The sequence below is a fragment of the Etheostoma spectabile genome, chromosome 17 (assembly GCF_008692095.1).
Source record: "Etheostoma spectabile isolate EspeVRDwgs_2016 chromosome 17, UIUC_Espe_1.0, whole genome shotgun sequence".
In the NCBI taxonomy this organism is placed as follows: domain Eukaryota; kingdom Metazoa; phylum Chordata; class Actinopteri; order Perciformes; family Percidae; genus Etheostoma; species Etheostoma spectabile.
The window spans coordinates 22,609,576-22,630,465 of record NC_045749.1 but is presented as its reverse complement, the minus strand read 5'-3'; the positions used below and the strand labels follow the sequence as shown (position 1 = coordinate 22,630,465).

The 20,890-nt window shown below is 43.7% G+C and overlaps 2 protein-coding genes across 2 annotated transcripts in view; one reads left to right on the top strand and one right to left on the bottom strand.

The window, feature by feature from the left end:
* The first annotated feature begins 792 nt into the window (after positions 1–792).
* On the top strand, positions 793–6,777 carry LOC116705505 (forkhead box protein K2). The gene is made up of 9 exons (XM_032541708.1): positions 793–1,428; positions 3,037–3,231; positions 3,362–3,503; positions 3,804–3,950; positions 4,900–5,093; positions 5,188–5,390; positions 5,608–5,862; positions 5,958–6,137; positions 6,449–6,777. Exons 1-9 carry the CDS (start codon positions 1,133–1,135, stop codon positions 6,775–6,777), a joined length of 1,941 nt encoding a protein of 646 aa, XP_032397599.1. The 5' UTR covers positions 793–1,132.
* A 4,359-nt stretch (positions 6,778–11,136) lies between these two features.
* Positions 11,137–20,890, bottom strand: part of LOC116705657 (WD repeat domain phosphoinositide-interacting protein 3) — a 14,069-nt gene continuing 4,315 nt past the window's right edge. The window contains exons 3-10 of the mRNA XM_032542020.1: positions 20,356–20,457; positions 19,192–19,279; positions 18,058–18,152; positions 17,273–17,463; positions 16,781–16,866; positions 15,348–15,449; positions 15,155–15,276; positions 11,137–12,238 (exon numbers count right to left, since the gene is read on the bottom strand). Of these exons, the coding sequence (XP_032397911.1) occupies positions 12,132–12,238; positions 15,155–15,276; positions 15,348–15,449; positions 16,781–16,866; positions 17,273–17,463; positions 18,058–18,152; positions 19,192–19,279; positions 20,356–20,457 (893 nt within the window). The 3' untranslated portion in view covers positions 11,137–12,131. The remainder of the gene's footprint in view (positions 12,239–15,154; positions 15,277–15,347; positions 15,450–16,780; positions 16,867–17,272; positions 17,464–18,057; positions 18,153–19,191; positions 19,280–20,355; positions 20,458–20,890) is intronic.

The following is a 20,890-nucleotide window of genomic DNA, read 5'->3' as shown; positions in this document are numbered from 1 at the left end:
TGAGGACTATGGTTACCTGGTCCTCAGATCTCTGCAGGGTAAATCCAGGCAGCTAGCTAGACTATCTGTCCAATCTGAGGACTATGGTTACCTGGTCCTCAGATCTCTGCAGGGTAAATCCAGACAGCTAGCTAGACTATCTGTCCAATCTGAGGACTATGGTTACCTGGTCCTCAGGTCTCTGCAGGGTAAATCCAGACAGCTAGCTAGACTATCTGTCCAATCTGGTTGGACAGATAGGTAAACTGGTAAACATATATTATATTATTATGATCTGTAGCTAGGGGTCTCCCAATCGCGACAATAAATGTAAACACAGACTTTTGATGACATTGTGAAGTTGCGTGGGACCATGGAGTCTTAAAATGTCTGTGTTCACGGACGGGTTCAGAAATCAAAGTCTTTTTTATGTTACATTTAACGTTTAGTAATAGTAAGTTCATTCATGTCAGTCTAATGAAAAAGTTGCAATTTTCCCTCTCTATGGGATCTCTCCTAGCTTTTCTCTTATTATATCACTTTTGTGTTTAGTTTAGTTTCTGTTGCCCCCAAGTGGCCAGAGAAATCTGTTCTAGTGGGTTTTAAGGGTTCTGGGCACTGTAGAAAAACATTGTCTAAGGGCCCCTCCCATAGACTGTATATATATGAATATGAATATGAAATATATAGTTATGTACGGGCTATGGGCCCCTCCCCACATCCACAGCCACTCCCGCCTCCTTGAAATCACTGCGCCGCTTTTTCCATCTCTCCATCCATCTGCGTGTCAGCCTGCGGTGCAACCGAGCCCGTTTCTACCAATATTTTTATTATTGTTGTCATTGGTAAACATCCCACATCTGCATACCCAGTTCGGCTTCCCATTGGTTCAACGGATTGTCTGTCGCAGTACTTCCGTCCGTTTGGCCGGTTTTGATTGGCCGACGCTCCTCTCTTTTTCCTCTTCTTCGCGGCGGTGGGTCGGAGCCGCTGTGTCCCCGGTCTGGCACGTTCCTAGCCAAATTCTCCACGGTGTAAAATTGGATTCCCCCTTTTTTACAAAACCAAAATTATCCCCCCTTCAATTCCCTGCAACCGCTTATACGTTTCCGCGCAAAACACCCCTCCAAAAGTCCAGCAGATACTTGTGAAGATGGCGGTGGTAAGCGGGATGTTGGGGTCGGCTGTAGCCCGGCTCGAGGGCCGAGAATTAGAGTATCTGATGAAGAAAAGGTCGGTGACCATCGGCCGGAACTCCTCGCAGGGTTCGGTGGACGTCAGCATGGGCCACTCCAGCTTCATCTCCCGGCGGCACCTGGAGATATTCACTGCGGGGGAAGACGGCCCCGGCACGGGGGAATTCTATCTCCGATGCCTTGGAAAAAACGGGGTGTTTGTCGATGGAGTGTTCCAGAGAAGAGGGGCGCCCCCCCTCCAGCTTCCACGAATGTAAGATTGATGTGGCCAGTTTGTTTGCGGATTGCGGGTTCATGTGGTCTTGTTGTTGTTGTCCCGCAGTGATGTTGCACGTGTTGTGTCAAGTAACACCGGTCGGGCGCGTGCAGCGCGTTAGGATGGCGATAACGTCACCAAACCACCATGCCAAATGTGTCAGTTTGCCGCTGACCATTGGTCAACACAGCACACCCTTTTAACTTGAGCCACGACATTTAAGGCAATCGTTTGGGGAGATCTGGTTCATTCGGCATACATATAGTCCACTAATCCGTCATGATCCAGCTAAGAATGAGTTCTATTCAATGCTAACAGGAGTTATCTCAGGACACTTTCCAGATGGAGTAGGTCTAGACCCCACTATCATTTACAGACACACAAATCCTCCAAAAAGCACCTGTACACTGTTGTCTAGGAGCTGGTTGTATTTATTGTTGATCTCCCTGGTGATCCATGCAGGCCGAATTGCAGTATGGCCCCTAACTATCCAAAACGGCCTGTAATACATGGTCCCCAGGCCCCTGGGTTTACTCATAGCTAAATAAGAAACACATAAAAGGCCGAATGTAACAGAGTCTGGTTTGATAGAGAGCTACTGCTGCTGACCTACCTAACATGCTAGCAACACATGCTAATCTGCACAACAGGTAATGATTGGGCCATAAGAGGGGGGTTTACTGGGATGCTGAGGTTAGTGCTGTAGTTATTTGGATCAGGCTCCATGTTGACTTGGTGTCATGTACCCAGTTGGTGTGTTTACACTGCTCAGCTTGTTCTCTTCTTTCACTTGTTAACCCCCCCCCCCCAAACTCATGTCAAATAGTTGTTGTGGTAACTCACATTTGGCATTTAATCGTCATAAATATTTAGTTAGGATATGTTTAATGTTGTCACCACGCCAAAGGAGTAATTCATCAGAAGGTGTAGGATCAACTGGTCCAAATATACCCTATTAAAAATAAATGGGACGTGTTAGACATGATGGGTTACATAATGGTCATGGTGGAGGTCCATATTTAAACTGTGGGGCTGAATCTCAGCGCTCCTGTCTCGGCTCAGTTAGACCTCCTTGTTGCCAGGCAGGAGGCTTGTTTGTACAGTGGCATTAATCAGCATTATGGTTCCCACTTAGTTAATGTGTATTCAAATGTAGACACATATAATCACAGCAGTGTTTACCCCAGTGTTGAGCAAGCCTGGTGTCCATCCGGGCCTAAGTTGCCCCCCCTCTGGCCTAAGCCACTGGTAATTATTTAAAAAAAATATATATTTCAATACATTCTTTAAACTAGAGTTACAGTGGGGCCGCTTGGTTGGAAAGTTGGATGTAGTCAAACTGTATTTTCAAATCTCCTGTCAGCTTGTAGTTAATGTGTCGGGTCCTGGTCCTGGGGTCGAGGCTGTCTTACAGCATGTCACGATTCTGTTATCACACAGACTACCGGGCTCTACATTAATGCTGCCATCAGTCTGGTACTGGCCCCGCCGGGCCCTCGTAGCCACCTGCTAAACAACTATTCCGGGGGAAACCCTGCACAGTCATTTGAATGCAACTGTGTTGACATTTGACACACACCTTTGTGTTTTGTCTTTGGTTCCCAGGTGTTGTTTGCGGTTCCCCAGCACAAGCATAAAGATCACGTTCACAGCCCTGTCCAGTGACAAGAAGGAGCCAAGGAACGTGCCGGAATCACCGGTCAAGCCCGTCCAACCCCAAATTTCCCCACTGACCATCAACATTCCTGACAACATCGCCCACCTCATGAGCCCACTGCCTTCACCTACCGGCACCATCAGGTGAGGGGGGGCTCTGTGCAGCGTTTAAAACGCTTAATTAAGGGTACAGTAATAACCCCAGCAAGTGGTTGTCTGGGCATTGTTCCAGACATGTATGCACAATTACAGATGTTTTTTTTCAATTTCTCAGTGCGGCAAACTCCTGTCCGTCAAGTCCGCGGGGGGCGGGGCTCTCCAGCTACAGGACAGGCCGTGTTCTGGCCTCCGACCTCATAGGAGACAACTCCCAATCAGAAAACGACAAAGAGGCCTCAGGTGAAGACAGCCCAAAGGTGAGAGTGGGACAGTCTAAAGCTTGGAACTGGGCAATGGAAATGTGAATGAACACTGTTGGTGCATCTGCTTCATTTTAAAATGTAGGATATTTCCCAACGAAAGACATCCGGTGTCTGTGCACTGTGAACATCCCAGGTTACTCATTGAAGTCTCAAAAATGTCCCAATGCTCCCAACAACAGTAGACTTTGGAGTGTGTGAGAAAACATGACCGGAGCTTACCTTGTTTTTCATTAACAAAACACATTTTAATCCCAATGGCTCATCCATTAAACTTTACTCTCTTCTTTTCCACAGGATGACTCCAAACCTCCGTATTCATATGCACAACTAATAGTCCAAGCTATCACCATGGCCCCGGATAAACAGCTAACGCTGAATGGAATATACACCCACATCACCAAGAACTACCCCTACTACAGAACAGCCGACAAGGGCTGGCAGGTCAGAGTCTTCCCTACGTGCTACTGTTTCTTACACATGCAGGACTTGGATGGTAGTGATGGATCAGGGCTGCGTGATCAGCTGTCATCTGTCTCTGTAAAAGCAAACCAGCTGAGGCACTTTTCAAACATGGGGATTTGCTGCTTTACTGTTATATTGTTATTTGTTAATAGAACTGTAAATTGAATACATGGCGGCTGAATTTGAAGATGCCCCCCCCCCCCCCCCCCCCCCCCCCGCGCTTCAGGAAATGAGACTAGCATTGTTTAAATTTATCTTCTGATAATCAATAAGGTTTAGCAGTGAAATGCATGGGACTGCAATGCAGACTGGAGTGTCTGCCTACAGGGACACCAGTGGGACCGCTGTCTCCTGAACGGGTCCAACATGTTGAGTAGCCTTACTGTCGTATGCCCGGTCCAGTACACTCCACAACTACACCTTCTTCTTCTTCTTCTTCTTCTTCTTCTTCCTACAAAAAGCATTAATGCCCGTTCGATAACAATCAGCAGCCAATCAATCGGGGGATCCCAGTCGAATGTTATAAAAATGAAAGCACTCACTTGTTTAGCTACTTCACATTTTCAACAATGTCAACAAAACGGGACCCTTACAAAACTGGTTAAGGTTTTGTTGACTGGAAGTAGAAAACCTGCAAAACCTGTATCTAACCATACTTCCTAAAATAATGAGGCCATAAGACCTGCGCAGTCCCGCCGCTCCTTCCTCCAAACCCCAAACACATTTAGTCTAAGACTCTAAGACTCTAAGAGACAGTTGTATGTTTGTTGTGCGTTTCTATGCGATGGGGTGCCGTTTTCGTTCTCTGGACTGCCCAAGACAAACTTCCCCTGTAACACTGCCATCATGTCAAAGAATTGTACAACTTTAGTAATTCTCTCTCTCTCTCTGTCTCTGTGTCTCTCTCTCTCTCTCTCTCTGTGTTTAGAACTCAATCCGCCATAACCTGTCCCTGAACCGGTACTTCATCAAAGTGGCCCGGTCTCAGGAGGAGCCGGGCAAAGGCTCCTTCTGGAGGATCGACCCCTCCTCGGAGGGGAAGCTGGTAGAACAAGCGTTCAGGAAGCGGCGGCCCCGGGGGGTGCCCTGCTTCAGGACCCCCGTGGGGCCGCTGTCCTCCAGGTAGAGAACTCTCTCATCCAGACACCAGTGTGTTACTTCAGTCGGTGGGGCAACAGCGTGTCAATAATCAACCTTCTTTGTACTCCTGTCCCAGGAGCGCTCCGGCGTCTCCCAGCCACACAGGGGCGCTGTCTGCCCACTCCAGTGGGGTCCAGACCCCGGACAGCCTGTCCAGAGAGGGTTCTCCTGTCCCCATGGAGCCAGAGCCAACCCCACCGCCAGCCCCCACCCAAACCACCACAGCCCAGCCCAAACTCGCTGTCATCCAAGAGGCCCGCTTTGCACAGAACTCCTCTGGTAAAGCACTCCATTCCCCAAGATTCTGTCCTCAGGACAAAAAGGACATTTTTGTATTTTCTTTGTGTTTTAACTCTGAGGTAAAAATGGACTGTTCTTATACTGTGTCCCCTCATGTTTTGTGATGGCGTGCAGTATTTATGTGCCTCTGTCACACCTAGAGTAAGGAGTTTGTCAGTAACCGTAAACCTTACAACCCCCCCCCCCCCCCCCATAGGCTCCCCCCCTCAACAGCCACCGGTTTTGATTGCCGTGCAGCGCCAGATGCCTCAGACAACCATGAAGCCTGGGACCTACGCTATGGCGTCGCCCGCCATGGTAACAACGTCTGTTAGCTCCGCCCCTGTTATGCAGACGGTACACGTCGTCCACCAGATCCCAACCGTCACCATGGCAACTGTTGGCGGACAGCCCGCTGTGACAGTGGGCCGGGAACCTCAGGAGAACGGAGGTGGCGAGAGAGAGATCAAGCGTGAGACCTGTTGTTATTTCTCCCCCCCCCACCCCCTCCCCCCGTAGTCAGAAGCATTGCGTTGAGACTGTGTGTGTTTTTCTCCCCGTGTGCAGTCCCATCCATCACGGCCTCGTCGCTAGGCGGAGTCAGCCGCATCATCCAGAGCTCTGCGGCCCCCCCGCTGACCACGGTAACCATCGTGCAACAAGCCCCGCTCGGCCAGCACCAGCTCCCCATAAAGGCCATCACGCAGAACGGGACCCACCTCGTCCCCGTCAGTACTGGTAGCACAGGTGACTAACACACACACACACACACAAACACCACACACACACACACACACACACACACACACACACACACACAGCAAATGGACAGAAAGAGAGACTGCAAAGCGAGCGTGTGGAGCGAAAGATTTCATGACTAGCCGAGGCAACCCACCCCAAAAATCTATTATAATTTCCTTTTCATCAACAAAGACATTAGCACCCTAGATGGATGCAGGAAAGACACACGTTGTTGCAAAACCTTTCCCCAGAATGCAGAACGTGTTAAAGCCTTTCCCATGACTCACTCCTCATGGTAACTGTTTTCTTTCTACCAGCTGTTGCGACCCCTCTGCACCTCCTGGCGGCCCCCGCCCCCGCCCCCACCAAGAGGCAGAACGGAGCGCTGCAGGAGCAACCTCAGTCAAGAGGGTGGGGAGATGAGGGGGGAGGGAAAGCTACTGCACGCCACACAACAATACAACGGCCCCACGGACATAGCCGAGAAGCAGGGTCATCGAACACATCGGTGACAAGTAGCGCCCCCCCCCCCCCCCCCCCCCGCGGTCTGACTCTGGACCCCTGCTCTCCTGTACACTTGAGCCTCACTCCCACACTGTCCCCCCCCTCCATCATCTACTCCAAGGTGCCAAAAACAGAAGAGTGACTGGGAAACACCTGCAGGGCTTAGAGAATGTTAAAAACCCTCTTCCTCAACACCCCCACCCCCCTCCCGATCCTCTTCCATATATTTAAGACCACCAAACACGATCAAAAACTAAAAGACAAAAAAAAAAAAAAAGGAATCAAGAGTTGCTGATGACTGTGAAACCCGAAGCTTGAGACCCAGATGCCACAGAAGAAGAAGCACAGGAAGAAAAAGAAAATCCTGATTTCAAGAAACTCCAGAATGACTTTCTGGACAAGCAAGGAGGACTGATGAAGATGGAACGGAGCCTCATCCTGGTAGCATTACAGACGAGCGCTTTTACTGTGTCGATAGACAACAGCAACCACGTGAGATCACCAGTAGTGTATTCCGCTAACGGGAGGTGTGTGTACGTGTGTGTGGACATTCCCACCTTCGGCAGCTAGCCTCCATGTGGACCTACCTAGCCCAGTCGTGAGTAGATATGCAGTATTCCGTTGTACAAGTGTATCTTTGGCTCTGTTTTTGAGTGTTTCTCCGTTTCCCAAGGCACAGAAACTATCTAGTAATAATTAAGATAACTAAAAGCTATAAGTGAGGTCCTTAAGAACATTGAGACATCCCAACATGATATTTTTGGAACCCTTTCTGTTGTTTTTGTATGTGGACTCTTTGTTCAGTGAAATGAATGTAGTCTCCTTTTTAAAGAAAACACTATCTATGGACTGGATGCTCTTCTGCTTATTCATGCAAATGGAATTTTGTTATCACTAATCATCTACAGATTTGTTTTTTCATATTTTTCAAATATCCTATGAGATAAAAAAAAAAAAAAAAGTATATTCCCATGCGTATCTGACCATATGCTTCATCGAGCTTGCATGTTACGGATCTAGAGACAATGTACCTGAGCACATTATCTGAATATGGAACTGAATGAATCTCCGCTGTATGATGCTGCACTTAACCCTCTTAGTCGTTTTTTCCTCCTTTTTTGTAATTTTCTTTGCTGTTTCTTCCCGTCACCATGGGCTGTTTGTTACCTTTTTTTTTTGAAGTTGGCAACTCTTGGCTTAATTATTTGATTCTGTTCAGGCTTCTAACCAGTCTATTCAGATTATTCTATGTTACGAGGAAAAACAAGTGATAGGTGTTCGTTCTGCTTCAGTGGGTAAATGCATTTTTTTTTTTTTTTTTTATAAATTTATTTAAAACACTTAACCTCTTAGTTTGTATTTCTTTGAGTAAAAGCCTTCTCTGCGGAGCAAATGCAAACTCAGTCAGTCTGAACGATTATTTTGTTCTTTTTGTTCAAATGAGGAAAGAAGATGACAAACCTAGGGCTGGGAACTGAATTCACTACTTTTTATGCACCGATCGAACCGCCTCTAAAGAATCGGAAAATTCTAGAAACTTGCAGGAAAATCTCTACGTTACAGAGACGGCTCATGTAGTAGAACCTGGAACATAAAGGAAAAGATTTGTACTGTAATATTGTCATTTTTGATTTATTAAATTGGTATCACAGCATTCCTGGATGGGAGAACAACCTGCTCTGGTTTATTGACATTTCTTTAAACCAATCACAATCGTCTTGGGCGGGGCTAAGCTCCGGACGGCGCCCTGGTGCCTCTGCTAAATAGTCTCAGGAAGGAAGTTGTTTTGGTGGAACATGTGAACGTTCAGAAGTAGTTTTAGTCATCAACAGAAAACTCTGTTTGGACAGATAGTCTAGCTAGCTGTCTGGATTTACCCTGCAGAGATCTGAGGACCAGGTAACTATAGTCCTCAGATTGGACAGATAGTCTAGCTAGCTGTCTGGATTTACCCTGCAGAGATCTGAGGACCAGGTAACCATAGTTCTCAGAAATCCACCAGAGGTCAGAACGCCAACACAGAGAGAGGACGGGGATGGACATCAGGCCTAAATAAGGGACATTTCCGGCGACACCGGATCAAGAAGGGGAACGTTGTGGACATAGACCAGGGTATACAGTACTGAACAGGGCTCGGCGTTGTAGCAATTGAGGAGGGACTCTCGAGAAAGTGACTGCACCCAGAGTAGGCGGTGACACCATTCAACCATACTGAATCCTTGAAGGAGCACAGGACCCACAACCAAAGTTATGATGGGCCCAAGCCTCCCCGACACCCCTTGTAGTCCATGAAGGTCTAACCCAGTCAGAACACCGGCAAGGCAAAGGTCAGGATATGTCGCACAGTGAGCTGCAAGGTAGGAATTTGAAAACTTCCTTTTTACATTCATTTCCTACATTAGTTCTAAAAGCATCAATGCATTTTTATAGGGGGTGGCCCTAGATGGCACCCTCCACATTTCGTTAAAATTAAATGAGCCCTACATGCTCATATCTGTAGCACCCCTTAATGGCTGATCTTACACAAATTTAGTCTTGAGCCTCAGAGAGGCATGGCAAACAATAATCTCAAGTTTCACGTTCTTTTCATATCTTTACATTACTTTGTTTTTAAATTTTTTATTCTGGACCCTATTCTCTTGTTTTTGTGTGTAAGCGACTAATGGAACGACACTCTGACAGTGGTCCGGCAGTAAGAAACAGTGCAGCTGTCAGAGAAACAAGCTACAATAGATAATTAATAGGGAAATTGTGCAGCTTATTTTTATGTTCAAAAAAGTGCTCGATTTGCTGCAGACAGGCTCAGATTGTATCATGTGTCTGACATCATGGAAAGGATTTCTAAGGAGGTCGACCTTTTTTTTTTTTTTATAAAAACAGCCGCAAAATTATGTTTGTTAAACCTACCAGACCCCATGTAAATAATCAGTAATTTTAGCATGGTAAAATACACTTCAAAGTCAACAGAAACTAAATAAAACTATGAAAAGCTGTTTCTGGTCGGTCTTTCCACTTTTCAAACCATCACAATTCTATTTCAGTTTGGTTGTAATAAAACCAATGTTTACCGAATTAAATGTAAAAATATGTTGGCTCTATACACAATAAAAGTATTGCTTTTTTAAATGGAGTCTGGTGGGTTCAGCACTAGCAACCTCAGAACTGTTTCTAGTGAAACAAAGGTCTTATAGAGGTTTTAAAGGTCTATCTCTGTAGGGATCCTTTCCATAATGTTGTCAGACACTTTGAATAATAATCTGAGTCTGTCACCAGCAACAACACAACTTTTAATAGACCAAATTAACGATGCACATTTGCCCCATAGGGTTCCATAGTAGCCCGGTCTGTTGCTGGTTACAGCGTTACAAATCCAGTTATTCAGTTTTGGTAGAGGCACTTGTTTCCCACAATATAATAATCGGCATGTTAACAGCCCATACAGTTTAACTGTAAAAGCAGATGTTAAATTTTATTCATAAATTTAAATGCAGGTTTTACAATCATTCTGAGTGTGTCAGACACAAGTTGGCGTTTCAGTTTGAGCAGCGTCCCCGCGGGTCAGTGACCGCCAAGGGCTGTTCAACAGAGTGACACCCGCCGTCGTACAATCTGATGTGTTTTTGAAATGAAAGACAAATGCTGTCAATCAACAGGACAAATTAAAAGAAAAATATTTCACTAAACATTAAAGTGCTCATATTAGGCTCATCTTCAGGTTTATAATTGTATTTAGAGGGTACATCACATTGGCTTTATGTGGTTTAATGTTTGTTGTACTGCACATAGCTTTTTGTAAACCTATAACGTGCACACAAAAAGATATAGAACACAATTAAGGAAAGAGGAAAAAGCGTAATATGAGCATTTTAACACAGTTCCACTTTTAACATTTTCCACTGTACTGAACACATCTCCTGGTTATGGCCACGGGCTTTGACGAAGCACTTCAGAGTCCCTGATTAGCATTAGCAGAATCCAGGGTTTCCCCCAGCGTATAACAAGCCTGGTGGCCCACCGGGCCTACGTTTCCTTAACTGGAAATCAGTTTTTTAATGTATTTTAAGATGTTTATGTGGGTTATATGGTTACAGTGGGGTGGTTCATTTGGAAACTTAGACAGAGTCATACAGTATTTTTAAAATCTCCAGTCAACTTTTAGCACTGACTTAAAGTGTGGGGCTCTGTGAGATGTCTTATAGCTTTTTTTAATGATCAATTTCACCATTCTGTCCATGATTCTGATCACAGAAACTACTGGGCTCTACATTAATGCTGCCATCAGTCTGGGACTGGCCCCAGCCGGGCCCTCGTCAGTGATAAAGAAACTTGCCACCAGGCCAAACAACTTTTGTGGGGGAAACCCTGGAATAAATGGATGCCCCGAGGGGCTTGGTGAAGCAGTTCACGGAGCTCCGCTGACAACACAGACACGTGTTGTCAGTGTAAGAAAGTATACAGCTGGGACTGGAGAGCCGCACGGGCCAACCAAAACCAATCATACTTCAGGAGACTTTGGATTTAATAATGGATTAACATTGAAAACATGAAGTGCAGTTCTAAATATTCACATTTTTACAGTTGATCTAGGCTTCTGAATCTCATCCAATCCATTAGCTTTTGTGATTTAAGGTGGGAAAAAGCAAAGGCGTGACTATTTCCCAATACATGGTAACTATTTTTTCAAGCTTGCGTGGTCAGGTAGAGACGACACTCAACTTCTGCAAGCTCTTAACAAAAAACATATTGCACAATGTATGAAAAAAAGGGACGAGGGAAACAAAAATACATGTGACATTTTTCCTGCTACTATTCTGTACAGCTGTGTGTAGTTAGAAGATCGGTCTGGCGCGGTGTGATTATACAGAGAATATAAGAAACGGTTCCACGTCACCTCGTTCGGATTCTGCTCTGCGGACACCTAATATGGTACATTGGTATATACACAAACACACATGTATATATGACAACCACTATATGTGCACACATCCAGATTCTCTCCAGTCTCGAGGCACTCCCTATAGTTAGGTAAGGTGGTGTTAGTTGACAAAATCTCAATAGTTTTCAATCCGTCTAACTATCACAATCATCTGGGATTAAAAATAACCGTCCTTTTGTAAATTCCTCGGAAGACATCTTAAAAAGCGGCATGTTGTCCATTCAGAAAAATAACTTCCTCTCTTTTTGCTAGTGTTTGGTTTGGGAGTCCCTCTGTCCAGAGACCGTCCTCAGGAGTCTGACAGACAATCGTCTGCATCCCTGTTGTTGCTTCCATCCGTTCCTCTTGGCTGTAAGGGGTCCCCCCTCCTCCAAAGTCTATGTTTCTCTTTCTTCATCCTTTCTTTTTCTGATGCTCTCTTAAAGAGTCTGTCAAGATAAGGAGAAGTGCAGCCTGGGAAATCTCCTCCAAAAGAAAACAAGTAAAGAAACAACAAACCAGGCGGTGTCATAGCAAGTCTCCAGAGAGGAGTGGGAGAGAGGGGGGGCGAGTGTCAAAGGTCATATTTTCTCGTCGGTCATCTCCAGGAACTGGGCGTACACGTCTCTGGCACACTCCCCTTTCTGGTTGAACAGGAACTTGTAGTAGCTGCCGTCAGCACAAATGGCTGCAAAGAAACCAGAGGGGGAACTCAGACAGTGCTGCAGTTTTATTAGAACGCAGTGGAGCATGCTGCAGAGGTCGGGAACAGTCAAATCAGTTCAATGGTTTTTCAACCTGGCCTCATTTTCCTGTGTTTTGGTGTGTAACTGAAATTGGTCCAGTATTGAGCATTAACGCTGTAACCAGCAGCCACAGACCGGGCTGCAAAGGAACACTATGGGGCAAATGTGCATCGTCTATTCGTCATATTTGGTCTATTAAAAGTTGTGTTGTTGCTGGTGACAGACTCAGATTATTATTCAAAGTGTCTGACAACATTATGGAAATGATCCCTACAGAGATAGACCTTTAAAACCTCTATAAGACCTTTCTGTTTAACTAGAAACTGCTCTGAAGCATTAAACCCACCAGACTCCATTTAAAAAAGCAATACTTTTAGCGTCTATAGAGCAAAATAATTTTTACATGAAAATAAGTAAACTGTGTTTATTTCAACCTAAACTACAGTTGTGATTGTTGGAAAAGTGGAAAGACAACCTAAAAACTGAATTGCCATAGTTCACTTTGTTTCTGTGGACTTTGAAATGAAGTGTATTTTACCGTGCCAAAATTGCTGTTTATTTACATGGACTCTGGTGGTTTACTCTAACAGAAAGGTCAGCCTCCTTAGAAATCCTTTCTATAATGTTGTCAGACACTAAGAATATTAATCTGAGCCTGTCAGTGGCAAAACGAGCACTTTTTGTGAAGGTAAATACAAGCTGGACAATTGTTGTATTAACTTCCATTGTAGCTCGTTTCTCTGCTGCTGACTGCAGTGATCTCTCTTAATACTGGACCAATGTCAACGATTGTTGTTCCAATCAGTCACTTAGACACAAAACCACAGGAAAATAGGGTCCAGGTTGAAAACAACGGTAGCTACCATTTAAGACATTACTGTACCTATCACTGTCAGAATCCACATCTCTTCTTTTTGCCCCCACTGTATCAAAAACACTGTTAGACCATCAGCAGTCAGACTACAGGTTTGGAAGGGATTGAGTACTGATACAGCATTACTTTACCAAAAACAAAGCAAAACATCTTCAGTTTTCCATTACCAAAATTCAGTCAGGCACCTTGTGTGAAATGAGTTATAGAAAATGAACTGTATGGATGGAAGAATGGGGAGGTCATCTTCCTCACAGCCAGGAAGCTACCGGTCTTGATTTTGATGCATAAATAAGATTGACACAGCTGTACAGGCTGTTTAAAGTCGACTTACAGAACATATTTCAACATATTTTTTATCAGTGCCATTAACGTCTACCAGAGCTTTTGTGACTAAAACATTTTGATGGAAACGTCAAATGGTTAAAGGTCCCATGACATGGTGCTCTTTGGATGCTTTTATGAGGTCATAAGGGGCAAGGTTCCATCTGGGCTTTCATTTCCTCAAAGGCAGAGCAGGATACCCAGGGCTCGGTTTACACCTATCACCATTTCTAGCCCCTGGGGGGCCATAAACAGGCTGGGGGAACTCATATAATGAAACTTTCATGCCATGGGACCTTTAAAGCAAAACAAAAAGGGAAAACAATTACAAAATCCATATATCCATTTGACCTTTTCTTAATTAAACTCCCTAGAGCAGGGATCTCCAACAGGGGGTCATACCAACAATTAGTAGGCTATTTTATTAGCTTAGGATTTTATGAAAAAAAATGTATGTATAAAAGGTGTAAGGCCACCCTAACGTTATCGTAGGCTCAGTTTAATATGCAACTTCATTTTATACAATATATGCAGCAGGGGGGACCCTGCTGTTTCTCTTTCAGTTCAGGGGTCTTTGGGTTAAAAAACGTGGAAGACCCCGGCTCTAGAGGGTCTGTTTCCCAGGAGGATTGGGTTTCTTTCCCCGTCTTACTTCTCTTTAATGACGTCACCAGGATCTCACTTATCAGCATTTAAACTGATGACAACAATACTTTTATTACTGACAGATGATGGCCCAAACTGCCAAAAGAAGATTCAGGATGACCAAATATTTCAGAGCCTACCACTCAAAATATTCTCCTCCTCATCCGCTCTTCTTTTCCTGTTTGGAGCCACGACTGTTGTTCCCTTCCTTTTACCTCTGCTTACTATCTCGCCGCCACATCTAATTATGGATGTACGGGCTCTCCGTTCATTAACCTATCTATGTAAATAATATTACACTTAAAACACTTCTTTGAAATTACTTTTAACTGACCATATTTGAAGTATTATTATTAGAAATGTTGTAATATTTCTATAGTACAGTGGCCGAGACAACAGAGGTGAGAGTGTTGTTGACAAGCGGAGCCGGTGGAGGAAGGGTTTTTGTGTTTGAGAAGTGAAACATGGTCGCTGGCTAATTAGGAGTACTGTCGCTACGCGACTGTCACGAATAAGCAATGCCTTCAATAGGCTGCCGGGGGAAATACATACACACATACACGGTCACATACACATGAAAAACCCAGAATTTTAACCATGACCTTGCTTACTACTGGAAATCAAATAACAGGTAAATACACCGAATTCAGAATGTGGACTCTTGTGTATTTAAAGACATGTAAAAGGGTTTGTTTACAGACTTTATATTGACATTTGTACAGTCTATGGATTTATTGCATGTCTTCAGCTACACGCACACGCAGAGTATACTGTACATATGGAAATACAAAGATATTGCGACAGTAATCAGAATTAGCACACAATAATTTTTTCCCGGCTCCATTTACCAACAACACACTCATTTCTGTATTTGTTTTGTGGCTTTTTTGTTTGTGTTGAACCGTCTCGGCCACCGTACCATAGTATTGTTTTTATATTAATTTCTTTCTTTTTTCTTTTTTTTTTTTTTAATCTATCAGAGATTCCATCTGCGTTCCACACACACACTTGGACTCACCTATGACAGCGTTGGGCTCTGTTCCAAAGGCACACACACAGGGAGAGCCTGAGGGGACCTGGAACTTGGAGAAGCTCCACTTGGAGCTGAAGTATTTAGGAAGAAAGCTGGCTGATGCCAAGCTGCAGAGGAGGACAGGTTCATTTAGTCTTTTGTATTTATCCTAACCCAGCTAACGTGCTAGTAAACTAACCTGGACTGTTTGTTCCTTTTGGGGTCCTCTGCAGCGAAGATGTGCACTGTGCCATGGTCGCTGGACACGCAGATGAGGGACGCATCCTGGTTGAAATTAATGCTGAAAAGACAATTAAGATCCATTCAGATTAAGACAGAGACAAGATACAATGTTTTCGGATCATGGACATGGACCATAGACTGTCATGTTACAGCGTTTTACTTACAATAAGTACTGCTATTTGCTACTGGTGAAGTAGCACTGATCACTTTGTCCCCACTGGGGATAAAAATAATTCAGCAGAGGCAGGGATATGTAGACCAGAAAGGGAGAGAGCCCACACCCCCCCCCCCAAGCATATGGCACCCTGCGTATAGTTTTTATACTCTCATAGTAACTCTGAATGAAGGTGGTGTAACATACACCTTCCACAGGACTGGAGTGGAGCCTGTGGTGATGGTCCATGACAAGGGTGTGCGAATCAGAAAATGTCATGATTCGATTCAAAAACAATTCACTGTATGTATGTATGTATGTATGTATGTATGTATGTATGTATGTATGTATGTATGTATGTATGTATGTATGTATGTATGTACTGAATGTATGTATTCACAGCGCTTCACTTTTTCCACATTTTTTTTACGTTAAAGCCTCATTCCAAAATGGATTCAATTGATTTTTCCCTCAAAATACCCCATAATGACAACTTTAAATAATAATTTTCTATCTATCTAATCTATCTATCTATCTATCATCTATCATCTATCTATCTATCTATCTATCATGATAGATTTCATGCCATTTATCAAATATGAATCCCTTTTTTTGCACACCCCTAATATCTGACGTAGCAACTCCCACTGCAGCTCCAACCTGTCAACATACCGTATGTGCTTGGGGAAAGGGCGGTGCTCGGTCAAAGACGGCACAGAGGCTTTGTAGAGCATGCTAACCAGTACTGTCTGGAAGACCTGTAGACACAGTCCGCTTTACGGAAAGTAGAAGAAGCTGATAGGTTTTTTCATTTGTCATCAGCATCTTTTAATCTTTGCCTTGCTAGGTGTTTCATCTTGATCAAGGACAAAAGGGCGAACCGTTGTAACTTGGGGTGTGCAAAAAAAAAAAAAATGTAAAAAAAACAAAAAAAACCCCCCCAAAACAAAAAAAAAAAAATCGATTCACATTCACAAATCGATTCAAGCTCTACCAATTCAAAAATGATTCATAGAATTCCCAAAAAATTGATTCGTATCTTTTCTTTTTTTTGTAATGCGTGCATCCTATCACATGGGAAAAGTAACTACCTGTACACACTGTGAATCATTTTTGTAATTGAGAATCGTTTTTGAATGAAATCGATATTGAATCGTGACATTTTCTGAATCGTGCACCCCTAGTTGTAGCGCTGTAAGGGAAGGATGTGAACAGTTTTATTGCTCAGTGCTCACCAATAAATGTTGGCAGTCTGAGAGCCTCGTCTCAGCTCCTGGATGAGCTGACCTGCACATGTGTCGAAAATTCTGATTAGAGTCCCCTGTGGAAACAGCATGGGATTAGTCACAAGGAAACAGAAACTCAAAAACAATTCTTTTCACTTCTGCATAGGGCTGATACTTTTGACCAAAAACTTTGATAACAATATTAGCGATATTGTAGGGTTGACTATTGTAATCGTTGCTTTCACAAAATATTTACACGCTAACATTTGTGATAAAGAATCATCAGAAATGTGGATACAATAACTAAGTTAGCTATAAATAGTCTAGAAAGTTCAAAAAATGACATCCCTGTACTGTGATGTAGCCTTTAAAACCAGGAAACAACACTTATATTGTAATATGTCATATTACAATATCCCAAATCTAAGACGATATCTAGTTTCATAGCACCATATCGATTTATACTGATATGTTGCCATGCCCTACTGCAGCACGGCTAACCTTCTCTGACGCAGTAGCTATTCTGGTGCCCTGCAGATTCAGAGCGATGCAGCACAGCGCCCCCTCGTGGGCGGGGATATCCACTGGGGGCTTCTCCGTGTTGGCCAGGTCCACTATCTGCACATGGCCTGAATGAGTGCCAGGGAACGCCAACAGGGAGTTGTTGCTGTTGGGACACAGCACACACAGACCTGAGGAGAACAAGGGCAGACGGGGGGGAAAACGTTGGTTAGAATATGCACATGAACAATTTGGATCTCATGGTTCCAGTGCTTTGCTGAAAGACGCAGCACATATACAGTATGTACACCGACTCACTAAATGGGAAACTTTGGGACGAGATTTGACTACAAACTAAAATAATGTTCTGTGGTTCCAGAGGTGAATTATGTGCACAGAGCAGAAGAAGCTCATTAAAAGTAGTATAGGCATGGGTAAGTACTGGTGTTTATGCACCGATCTGATACCACCTGATGGAAATCTACTTTAAAGTAGTTTCTGAAAGTTCTTTTTCTGCTCTGACTGACTGTCAAACTGGACAGTAAAAGAAAGTTCTATGGTGTTCATTGTTTGTGTTTCTTCATGTTTCCCTAAAGCTTTAACCTGAGCCAGACCAAACAACACTGATAGCAGTCCTATCACATCCATACGGGGACAGTAGTCCACGGCTGTTAAAATATAATAAAATATACATAACACACTGGTATCGGATCAGTACTCTGTTATGAAGGAAGAAATGGTATCAGAACATCTTCAAAGTCTTTGAGTGTAAACGGTGGACTGACCTTTGGGGTTATAGCAGGTCTCAAACACATGCAGCTGATGGGGATTGTGGGTGAAGGTGAAGACTTTGATCATTGAGTCCAGGACCACCACAATCCTGACAACAAAGGAGAACCCACACACAGGTTAACATTCCAACTAAACGTCAGAGACTCTGCTCACACAAGCCGACACTAATCGGACCCTTCCATTGATAAAACCCGATGGACGCCCCGCTGACTATCAACTCAAGAGATAGAAAATATAATCATCATCGCGATATCAACTCCAGCAATAAACGCAAAAGGCTGCAATACATCGAGAAAGACACTCAAGAGATTCTTTGTGTGGTTTGAAAGAAAAGCGCATGTAAAAATGTAACTATCATTCTTTTTTTAGTCAGTGTTTAATTTGTTCAATTATTGTTAAAAAAAATTACCAATAAAAAAACCAAGAGTTTTTCTGCCTTATATAGTCTGCTCATGAATATTTAGATGAGCTGCGCGCTGATTGGTTGAGCGGAGCACATAAACACACAGTGGAGATGAGACACTGCAATGTTATACATTGTTCACCTGCCATTTCATTATAAAATTTAAAAAACTTTTTTATGCAAGAAATCTGTATATAAAGGTCAAATATGGGCCCTTTTTACGAAAATTGATGGCTAATTGCAAATTTGGTAGGATGGCGTTGGACTTCAGGAGCTCCACAGGCCGACGAGACAGCTCCATACCAAGCGCAAAGTCTGGAAAACAGCACACATACATCACCTCTACACAGTTGTTTCACAGATAAAAAAAAGTCTCAGAAGTAAATTTGGAGATGAAATAGCAGAAGAACAATGTTCTGAGATCTGCACAACCATTTCAGGAGACTGAGCTGACCTCAGGTCAGTGGTGTAGCCTTTGGAAATTTTGGGGCTTAACAAAGACAGAGACCAGAGCCAAATAAGAAGACCTTCATGAATGAAATTTAAGACCTAAAACACCTTTTAGTGAGCATTTGAGGAAGTGCTACATGGACGTAGGCAAATTAAGACTTACTTAAACTGATTTAAGACCTAGAACGCAACATTTGATTTTGAAATTTTAGACTTTTTAAGACCCTTCGGAAAGCCCTGCCCTGGACAGATGTTAAAATAAAAGCCACTTTACCTGTCACGCCGAAGCTTCACTGCTTTGACTTCTGTAGAGAACTCGATCTCAATAACAGTCTTCTTCTTCAGGTCATCCCAGATCATCACTAGAGTACCAACACAACAAAAAATAGGGAATACTCAACACAGCCGCATAAACAAAACGTGTCATACTTCTATCAGAATCACGCATACATCATACATTTTTCCGTACTTGCTGGCGGTGTACAGTATAAAAGACATGGGCCGGTTCCTGGTTTCAAGGTATAGCGCGGTTTGAAAAAAACACGCTTTCAAAACCACTAAAACATACCGTCATACTGTTCCTGGGGTAGGAGCTGTTTTTAGGAGCTGTCATGGACAGGAAGTGCAGTTTAGACATCCCCCTCCCTACTAGTGTGCTGTGTGTTTCAAAATAAAATACAATTTGTTCAATGGGGGAATAAAGTTGTTTTTTCCCCCTAGACATTTCAAAATAATACATTTTAAAGCTGTAATACCGCAATACAGTGATATTTTTCCTAATGATATAATTCATGAAATAAAACGACCTGGATAAGCAGTAGGACTGTAATGATTTGCAAAATAAAACCAAAATTGCGACACTCAGCTCCACAAACCTGTGACGCGGAGTGAGAAGCAGAATTGCGACCCCCTCCCCCCTTCCAACTCCCAGAGTTATCCTTCTCGTCCAGATCCAATGCTACCACATCCTTAAATTATTATTAGACCTTTTGGTGCCTTATTCCTGTTTTGTCTAGTAAATGTAGCTTTAACCGGTACCGCTAACGGAGGTGTAACGTTACGAATGGCCGCTGTTCTGACTCGGGTATCTGGGTCTGTTTCCCTGCCGTTAGCGCTCTTAGCACCGGAGTTTGTCCATTACTGTTACCATTACCCTTCTTCCCATGTCTCATTGGAACGTGTTAATGAACACCACTGAAACAATTTTGGAAACATTATTTTAAGGTACAAAAGAATCTTTGGTGTTGGATAGATGGATATTGAAATCAATCAATATCAATAAATAAGGTCTGTTGTATTACTGTGTTGAGCTGAAAATAGAACTGCAAGCCATCATTCATCAGAACCAACACTTGGCATGAGTCAGTATTAAGCAATCCTGCTGTTGATGGGAAGAGAACAGCAATCCTCATTACTAACTTCAGTAGAGTGAACATACCTTTGTTGGTCGGGTACTTTGGCTTCTTTCCTCCTCCCACTAGTGCTAAATAGTTGCACCTGAACAGCATCTCCACATGGCCGACCCCGCCCTCCAGGAACTCTGAAAGTCAACGTCATTGGCAGTGAACATCAATAATAAGTATAGGGGTCACATTGAGAAAAGAAATGCAGCCCTTTTCATCACCACTAAGTGTAAACCATGCGTCAGGTAAGATTATGTCCACTGCTTCTAAACACTGCTCCACATGTCTGGACCTTACTCCCAGAGAACGGCAGGTCTGCTGCACCTCTCACTTCTCTTAAATCAAGGCTGAAGACTGCTGCCTTTCATCTTCTTACACTGCACTGGAACTTTTTTCTTGTATGTCATCTTGTATGCCCTCTGGACACCATAGAGGAGGTGGGGGAAAGGAGGATATGAACCAGACTGGCATCAATCATGGGCAACACCCCCCCCCACCCCCATGAGACTGTGAGTTCCCTGAGCAGCTCCTTCAGCAGCAGACTGCTGCACCCTCAGTGCTACCACAGGT